The 9,247-nt window shown below is 67.2% G+C and overlaps 2 protein-coding genes across 2 annotated transcripts in view; one reads left to right on the top strand and one right to left on the bottom strand.

Annotated features, from left to right (window-relative positions):
* Positions 1 to 7,098, top strand: part of CHLRE_27g757197v5 (uncharacterized protein) — a 10,676-nt gene extending 3,578 nt beyond the window's left edge. The window contains exons 4-7 of the mRNA XM_043072984.1: positions 157 to 989; positions 1,233 to 1,401; positions 2,568 to 5,711; positions 6,034 to 7,098. Coding sequence (XP_042914085.1) covers positions 157 to 989; positions 1,233 to 1,401; positions 2,568 to 5,711; positions 6,034 to 6,581 — 4,694 coding nt within the window. The 3' untranslated portion in view covers positions 6,582 to 7,098. The remainder of the gene's footprint in view (positions 1 to 156; positions 990 to 1,232; positions 1,402 to 2,567; positions 5,712 to 6,033) is intronic.
* Positions 7,099 to 8,300: 1,202 nt separating this feature from the next.
* Positions 8,301 to 9,247, bottom strand: part of CHLRE_27g757147v5 (uncharacterized protein) — a 3,982-nt gene continuing 3,035 nt past the window's right edge. The window contains exon 2 of the mRNA XM_043072983.1: positions 8,301 to 8,966. Coding sequence (XP_042914084.1) covers positions 8,493 to 8,966 — 474 coding nt within the window. The 3' untranslated portion in view covers positions 8,301 to 8,492. The remainder of the gene's footprint in view (positions 8,967 to 9,247) is intronic.

Raw genomic sequence — 9,247 nt, 5'->3', positions numbered from 1 at the left:
TTCCATGGACGCGCGAAGGCACTTCTCGCTCCGCCCGAATTTTCCCTGCCACCTATTTACATGCAATAGGCATTAACATATACTAATACGTAGCAGCCGCGGTTTGCGCCAGTATGCTATGTTTTGCCGACGCACGAACGAACCAGCCACGGACAGGGGTGTTCCTGGGGGGCTTCGCCCCCCCCTGGAACGCTTCGCTGGGGGGGCTCAGCCCAAAAAAGCAGCAGCACAGTGGCGCTCCCGCGCCACAGCCACCCTTGGATCAGCGGGCAGCCGCCGGGCAGGATCAGGAGCAGACCGCTGGGATGCGGCGGTACTTGGCCGCGCTGGCGGACCTCAATCTCCAGCGGCAACGGCGGTTACAGCAACAGCAGCAGCAGGAGCTGCAGCGCCAGGGGCAGTCGCCCAGGCCCCGGACCGGCTCCCAGGTGGTGGTCCTGGCCACACGGGGGGGTCAGGACGGGGCGGGCGGTGGCCCTGGTGCGGCGGCGTCACGGCGTGGGCCACGCCTTGACATAGTTGACCACGTGGGGGACGTGCAGATGCAGGAGGCGGCGGGTGTGGGTGACGCAGCGGCTGCCGCTGGTGGCGCCAGCGGACCACCCGCCGTGGCCTCGCCCTCGCTGCCAGCTCTGGTGGCGGGGGGAAGCACCCGTGCTGCTACGGCTCCCCGGAGGGCCGAGCGGCAGCAGCCGCCCTCTTCACAGCAGCGGGTGGCAGCGGGAGGGCTTAGCGGGGGGCAGCTGTCGGCAGGCGTGGGGGGGCCGCCGGCGGCCAGGCGTCGCACTGCCGATGCTGGGCCGGCTGGCGTGCAGCAGCAGCCCAGTGGGGCTCCCGCGGCACAGCCGCCCTTTGATCAGCGGGCAGCCGCCAGGCAGGATCAGGAGCTGGCAGCTGCGATGCAGCGGTACTTGGCATACAAGGCGGACCTCCATCTCCAGCAGCAACGGCGGGTACAGCAACAGCAGCAGCAGGAGCTGCAGCACCAGGTGCAGCCGCCCAGGCCCCGGACCGGCTCCCGGTTTGGGGTCCTGGCCACGCTGGGGGGACAGGACGGGGCAGGTGATGGCGCTGCCACGGTGGCGTCCGGGCGTGGGCGACGGGTGCAACCAGCCGCGCACGCACCGCCGCCGCCGCCGCAGCACCAGCCCCGCTCCAAAGGGCGCTGTGGCCCCGCCCAGCTCCCGCAACAGAGGGCAGGGCGCTTGGGCGGCGGGCTGCCTCCCCCGCAGGACGGTGCTAGCTCGCCGCCGCACGTGCCCACTGGGCGGCCGGCCGGGGGACAGCAGGCTGGTGGGGACAGCGGGTCGGGGCGCCAGGGTGGAGGAGCGGGGCGGGCAGTGCCCCAGGCGCCGCCCCAGGCGGGGTCGCCACTGCAGACGTCACAACCGGCGGGTGGTGGTAAGGGCAGGGGCAGGGGCCTGGGCGCGCCGGCTGTGGTTTCGGCCGACAGCTGGGCGCGCTGGTGGGGGTGCGGGCAGTGAGGCGGAGTACGGGGCCGTTTGCCTGACCCGCGACACGTGTGTTGCCATCGGCTCTGACCTCGTGACGCACCAGAACCGCTGCGCAGATGTGCAGGGGTATGAGTGGGCGCAGCTTGGCCGCGACACGCTTGGTGGCCGCCTCCTCGCCTACCTCCATGACCAGGGCGCCACCGTACCGGACTGGGCCGTCTGCCGTGTGCCGGCCGGCCGTACCGCCGTCCTGGCGCAGCTGCGCGACGAGTTCACTGGCTGGTGGCGCCTATACTCAGCCTGCCGACACGCCCCTGCCTTCCGACGTGACGGAGCAGCTGGATGACGCCGCGCAGCAGGTGCAGACGGCCTACATGGACTACATGCTCCTAGACGCCCGCACCCTGCGGTCTTTTTTTTTTTTGAGGAATCATCCTTACAAGGTTGAACAGGGGCAGACGCGCTGCCTCCCTACTGCCCGAAAGCAGCCTGGTCCCCGAGACCAGAACCCTGACAGGGCAAGAAGAGAAGAAAAGAGAAGAAAAACAGAAAACAAACACCTCGAAAACCGCCACCAACCACCCCCAACCATCCCACCCCACCCCACCCCGACCCGGCAGACAGAGCAGAAGGCTGGCCCCCCCGCCCCCCGGGCGGGGTAGCACAAAAACACCGCCAGACCTAACCCAAGCACCAGCCTACACCACAGCCTAACCGCAAGAACCACCACCACCGCGCGCCAGAAGAGGAAACACCAGCGCTACGCACCCGCCCCGCCCAAACCCACCCCACCCCCACAAGTCGGTTGCTAAGCGTGGGCCGGCGGACCCCGGCGGGGCCGGGGGGCCCAGCCGCCGGCAACGCCAGCACCGCAGCTGCAGTACCTCCAGCCTCATGAGCCTGGGCAGCGCTCCATTGCGCCCCGGCGGCGCCAGCTCAGGCGCCGCTAGCATGAGCACCAGCAGCGGCGGCGCGCCCCCCAGCCAGGGTGGCGCCCGCCGCGGCAAACGCCACAGCAGCAACAGCAACCGCAACCGCCACGGCGCTGCCGTGGCCGGCGGGGGCTCATAATGCGGCCACCAGTGCGCGCGGCGAACCTTCGGCTGCTGACAGTGAATGTCAACGGCATGGGCTCGCCGCTCAAGGCGCGGGCGCTGGTCTCGCACCTGCAGCAAGTTGGGGCGGATGTGGCGATGGTGCAGGAGACCCACGCTACTGACACGACGGCGCTGGAGTCTTGCCTTCGTGCCGCGCAGGGGGCGTGCCTTCCGTGGCGCCACTGCCTCGCTGCCAGCCCGGCAGCGTCGCCCCACTCCTGTGGGGCGGCTATCCTGGCGCGGAGTCGGCTGTCCCTTACAGGCTGCGTCCTGCAGCCGCCGTCAACGGATGCGGCGGGCCGTGTGGTATGTTGGGATTGGGACGTGGGTCACCTGCGCCTGCGCTTTGTGTGTGTGTATGCGCCCACGGCCGTGGCGGACAAGCCTGCTTTCTTTGCCGGGCTGCATCCCCACCTGGCCACGGACAGGGTGCTTGTTGTCGGTGGGGACTGGAACTGTGTCACCGATGCCAGTCAGGAGGCGGCCCCTAGCCCGTCACGTGCTGCAGGTGCCCCGCAACTTGCCAGCCTCCTCGCCCAGTTCAGTCTGGTGGACCCCTGGGCGAGCAAGCGTGGCGGCGCCAAGGGCTACACGCATCCGGCCACACCCAAGCCGGCCACTCCCGCACGCCTGGATCGGTGGTATGTCAGTGCCACCGCGGCGCCGTGGGTGGTGGATGTCGCTCGCACGTATGGGGCGCCTGGGGACCACAACAGTGTGCTGCTCACCCTGTCCTTGCCCGACCTGCCACATGTGCACCGGGAGCAGTGGCGCTTCCCCACATACCTGCTGTTTCACCCCTCGCTGCGTTTGGAGCTCGAGCAGCGCTTGGAGGCGCACGTTGCCGCAAATCCCGTGGCCAGTACAGGTGACGGCGCTTGCACGCAATGGGAGGCGGACAAGTTCTTCTTGCGGGAGGCCGCCACCAGCATCCACCGTCGGCATGCACGCCAGACCCGGGATGGGCTGCATGGCGTGGTGCTGGCCGCAGACGCGGCCGCTGCCCTGGCCGACCGGCCGGGTGCCAGCGCCGCGCAGCGTCAGGCTGCGGCCATGGCCAACTTGGCGGTGCGGGAGGAGCGGGCAGCTGCCGCAGCGGCCAGCCACAATGCCCGCGCTGCACTGATGGAGGAGCATGGGGAGCGGGGCACTCGCTGGTTCCATCGGCAGGCTGACGAGCCAGCAGCCGGCGCGCAGGAGCCCATCACGCACTTGAAGGTGCCGGGGCAACCGGCGCCTGTGGCACTCACGGGGCCGGGCACGCGCAACACTGTCTCAGCAGCCGCCGCAGCCATGTACAGCAGCACCAGCCCCACCGGCCTGTTCCGCGTGCAGCCGGTCTGTACGGCGTCGCAGCAACAGCTTCTGGCGGCCATTGACCGCAAGGTTCCGGCGGATCTGCAGGCTGCCGCAGAGGGGTCCGGTGACGGCGCCCTCAGTGATGCCGAGCTGATGGCAGCGCTGGCTGGCTCCGCCAATGGTAAAGCACCTGGGTCGGACGGGGTCCTGTACGAGGTGTACAAGGTTTTCTGGGCGCTGCTGGGTCCGCGCTTGTGTGCTGCTGCTGCCGCTGCCTTTGCTGCCGCTGCAGACACCCACGATGGCGGCGAAATGGCGGCGGCGCTGCCTGCCTCCTGGCGGGAGGGCATCATCACGCTCATCTACAAGGGCAAAAGCCTGGACCGCGCCGAGCTGGCGTCCTACCGGCCCATCACGCTGCTCAACTGCGACTTCAAGATGGTGTCCAAGGCCGTCAGCGCCCGCCTGCAGCCCGCCCTGGATGCAGTTGTGGATGAGCTGCAGACCGCGTTCATCACCGGCCGCTGGATTGGAGACAACGCGCTGTACCTCCAAGGCCTGATTGAATGGATGCGCCTGGACGTGGGCGCGGACGGCACGCCACGGCAGGGTGGTGCGCTGTACTTCTTGGACATTGAAAAGGCGTATGACCGGGTGCACCGGCAGTGGCTGTATGCGTCCGCGGAGGGACTGGGGTTTGGGCCGCGCATGCTGCGCTGGATCCGCCTGATCACTGCCAACGGCTCTGCCCGCGTGTGTGTGAACGGGATGCTCTCTGACGCCTTCCCAGTGCTGAACGGCTTGCCGCAGGGCAGCACCGCCTCACCACCCCTGTGGGTCATCCAGATGCAGCCACTGACATCCTTTCTGCGGCGGCAGGTGGAGCAAGGGGCACTGCGCACGCCCCTGTTACCCAGCGGCGAGCAGGCGCCACCTGCTGCCCACCACGCTGACGACACGACCCTCACGGCACGCGACCCGGCGGTGGACGGGCCGGTCCTGATGGCGGCAGTACAGCTGTTCTGCCGCGCGTCCAACGCCCGTGTCCATCCGGACAAGAGCAAGGCCATGGGCCTTGGCAGGTTTGCGCACCTGACGGGCCCTTGCCCACACACGGGGGTGCCGTTTACCACTGGCGCCGTGACGCACCTAGGTGTGCCCCTGTCGTGGGACTCTGATGCGGCTGCAGCTGACTTGTACACCCGGCGGGCTCGCGGCATGGCGTTTGTGGCGCGTCTGTGGGCTGCCCTGTCTCTGACTCTCGTTGGCCGTGTGCACATTGCGAAGCAGGTGCTGGCGGCGAAGCTGGCCTACCACTTCAGCTTCCTCAACCCGTCGCCTGCGCAGCTGAAGGAACTCACCGACCTGGTGGACCACTTTGCTGCGCGCTCCATGCACGCTGAGGACGCCAGCCTGGTGTCGCACGGGAACCCGCTCCTGCTGCCAAAGCGGGAAACGGCCTGTCTGACGTACAAGGATGGGGGTGTCAACCACGTCAACCTGCCTGCGTTCCTGTCTGCCCTGCAAGCTAAGACTTTCGCCCTTCTTGCCCAGCCAGGCCGGCAACCCTGGAAGATGCTCACCCGGGCGCTGCTTACCCATGTGCGCCCGGACTCCGCCACCACGTGGGCGTGGGTGTACAGCGACGCGCCGGCGCCAGCGGGGCTGCCTGCCCGGCTGGCGGCCGCGGTCGGCCACGTGCGGAGCGCGGGCGTGGAACAGCATCCGCCGCAGCCAGCCACTCAGCCGCCAGCGGCGCCGCCACAGTGGCGGGTTAGCCTGGACCAGCTGTGGGTGGCTAACGCTGCGGGGGCTGTGTCCTACGTCCACTACACGGGGCGGCTCTTGGAGCCTGGGCCTGGTGTGCTGCCCCCGGCAGTGGATGGGGTGTGGCAGCCTGCCTGTGTGCTGCAGCATCGCAAGCCGCGGCACCTTTTTTTTTTTTTTTTTTTTTTTTTTGGACCTGTGGACCTTTGAAGAGCGGGCGGCGTACGATGCAGCATCGCCAGGGGAACGGGCAGGGGCGTGGCCTCGGGCGCCGTACTTCCTGGCGCCGGAAGCTGGGGTGGTGGTGCACCCGGAGCACTGCCGGATTGCGGGTGTCAGCTTGGCGGACTACACGGTGCGGCGGGCCATCACCGCGGCTAACCCGGCCGCACCTCCGACTCCGGCCCGCCCCGCAGCCATGCCGTGCCCGGCGCCAGCACAGCAGGCGGGGGGTTCGGGGACCCAGCCGGCGGCACAGTCGCGGCTGGCGGAGCGGGAGGCGGAGTGGCAGCGTGCAGCGGCGCAGCTGACCACCACGGCGGCGCAGCACTTCCACAATAACCCGGTGGCTCTGGACCCCTGGCTCCACCCCACCTCCGCGGCCGCCGGGCAGCAGAACACGCCGGCGAGAGAACTGCAGTCGTATGCGTCCCAGTCCCAGCACTCGGGTGAGGGGCCGCGGCGCTCCGCGCGGCTGCAGGAGCAGGCGGCGGGCGGGGCGGGACCTAGCACTGAGCCTGCCACGGCGGCGGCGGCAGCAGCGGCGGCGGTGGAGGGCGACCCTCGCATGCTTGCCCCGGATGCGTCCCTTCTGCGGGGTATGTGGCGGAGGCTGTGGGACAGCCACGCCAGTCGGGGGGCAAAGGTGCTGGTGTACAGGCTGCAACATGCTTACCTGCCTTGCAGGCTGTACAGGGCGGGCAAGGGCATTCGGCCACGGGTGACCACATCACCGGATCGCTAACTCAGTTAGCGATTTGACTCGTCCTTACGGCTGAAGGGACCCGGGTACAAATCTGGATAAAAGCCCAATTACGCAAAAGGTGAAAGATTGGTGCGAAACCGATTGGTGATCCCACGAACGATAGGTAATTGCCCTTAGTGGCAATTGCGGGCTTATGCCCGCTGCAACCTAGAAAGGTCGTGGTGCAGAAGTCCGATTTAGTGGCGAGGTCCAAGGTTCAAGACAAGGCTCAAGATCCAAGGCTCGAGGAGGAGCGCCATGGCTCCTCGGTTTGCACGAACTGGCAGTGCTCCACTACTATAATGCGGCGTTTCCCTAGCTCGATATGCTAGGTGTGCAGGCTCGGATGTAGTGGACTTTGAAGAGCGGCCTAGGACTTAGAGGTTGTAGTTTCGGAGGTTGTGACTCTTTCGTGGTGAGGCGTCAGCGTGAGGGGGGCGGGCCCTCTCGCCCTAGTCACCTTGCCCCGTTAATCCATGCCAGGCCCTATGGGCCGGCGTTGTAATTATTATTATTATTATTCCATGGGTGACCACGGGGTGCGGGGGGTTGGGGGCGCATTGTCCTCACCCCGCCTGCGGGCCACCTGGCCCGCGGGCGTGGGCCAGCCTGACGCACATCTTCCTGGAGTGTCCAGCTTATGCGCAGGCGAGGACGTGGCTGCAGCAGCTGTGGGCCTGCGTTGCGCCCCAGGCAGCGGCGCCGCCAGTGCCGGACGCGGGCTTCATGCTGGGGGACCGCATGGGTGTGTGGACCTCAGGCCCGCGGGGGGCGGGAGCGCTGCTGTGGAGCACTTTGCGGGCCACCTTCTTGTACGCCGTCTGGTGTGCGTACTGGTCCCGCGAGCCTGCTAAGCAGACGTCGGAGCATGTGGTTCGGGAGGTGGTCAGCGAGCTGCGAAGGGTGATGCGGCTGCGCTTCACTGCCGCCACGCTAACCCCTGAAACCCTGTCGGCTCTGCCCACTCAGCTTCTCACCGCACAGCTCAAGGCGGCTAAGCTGGAGCATTTTGTTGCCATCTGGACGGCGGGTGGCGCGCTTTGTGAAGTGGAGGAGGTTCAGGGTGGGTCACCGAAGTTGAACTTGCGGCTGACGCTTGCATCACCTGTGCAGGCCCCCTAGGTTTCCTTTTGGGCAGCGTTTCTTTCCAGGCGCTGGCGTGGCGTATTATCATCATCAGCTTATCTGGCGCCCCATGTGTCATAGCTCTGGCTGGCGTCGCAGCGCCTGGGCGGCTGTGGGCCTTCCTGCACAGCGCGTCTTGCAGCGGACTGGAGCCCGATTAGTCAGCGCCATATCTGGCCCGTTTAGTTTTCTGCTTGTGTCTCCTCTGCCAGTTCTCCTGGGGTGTTGCTTAAGCAACCGACTTGTGGGGGTGGGGTGGGTTTGGGCGGGGCGAGTGCGTAGCGCTGGTGTTTCTTTTTCTGGCGCGCGGTGGTGGTGGTTCTTGCGGTTAGGCTGTGGTGTAGGTTGGTGCTTGGGTTAGGTCTGGCGGTGTTTTTGTGCAACCCCTCCCGGGGGGCGGGGGGGCCAGCCTCCTGCTCTGTCTGCCGGGTCGGGGTGGGATGGGGTGGGATGGATGGGTGGCTTGGTGGCGGTTTTCGAGGTGTTTGCTTTCTGTTCTCTTCTCTTTTCTTCTCTTCTTGCCCTATCAGGGTTCTGGTCTCGGGGACCAGGCTGCTTTCAGGCAGCAGGGGGGCAGCGCGTCTGCCCCTGTTCAACCTTGTAAGGATGATTCCTCAAAAAAAAAAAGTGGGCTCCAGCCCGCTGCAAGACGCGCTGTGCAGGAAGTCCCACAGCCGCCCAGGCGCTGTGACGCCAGCCAGAGCTAAAACACATGGGCGCCAGATAAGCTGATGACGATAGTACACCACGCCAGCGCTTGGAAAGAAACGCCGCCCAAAAGGAAACCTAGGGGGCCTGCACAGGTGATGCAAGCGTCAGCCGCAAGTTCAACTTCGGTGACCCACCCTGAACCTCCTCCACTTCACAAAGCGCGCCACCCGCCGACCAGATGGCAACAAAGTGCTCCAGCTTAGCCGCCTTGAGCTGTGCGGTGAGAAGCTGTGTGGGCAGAGCCGACAGGGTTTCAGGGGTTAGCGTGGCGGCAGTGAAACGCAGCTGCATCACCCTGCGCAGCTCGCTGACCACCTCCCGAACCACATGCTCCGACGTCTGCTTAGCAGGCTCGCGGGACCAGTACGCACACCAGACGGCGTACAAGAAGGTGGCCCGCAAAGTGCTCCACAGCAGCGCGCCCGCCCCCCGCGGGCCTGAGGCCCACATACCCATGCGGTCCCCCAGCATGAAGCCCGCGTCCGTCACTGGCGGCGCCGCTGCCTGGGGCGCAACGCAGGCCCACAGCTGCTGCAGCCACGTCCTCGCCTGCGCATAAGCTGGACACTCCAGGAAGATGTGCGTCAGGCTGGCCCACGCCCGCGGGCCAGGTGGCCCGCAGGCGGGGTGAGGACAGTGCGCCCCCAAACCCCCGCACCCCGTGGTCACCCGTGGCCGAATGCCCTTGCCCGCCCTGTACAGCCCGCAAGGCAGGTAAGCATGTTGCAGCCGGTACACCAGCACCTTTGCCCCCCGACTGGCGTGGCTGTCCCACAGCCTCCGCCACGTACCCCGCAGAAGGGACGCATCCGGGGGCGGCATGCGAGGGT

Source organism: Chlamydomonas reinhardtii, assembly GCF_000002595.2.
Source record: "Chlamydomonas reinhardtii strain CC-503 cw92 mt+ unplaced genomic scaffold scaffold_27, whole genome shotgun sequence".
Lineage (NCBI taxonomy): Eukaryota > Viridiplantae > Chlorophyta > Chlorophyceae > Chlamydomonadales > Chlamydomonadaceae > Chlamydomonas > Chlamydomonas reinhardtii.
This window is presented reverse-complemented; position numbering and strand designations above follow the sequence as displayed.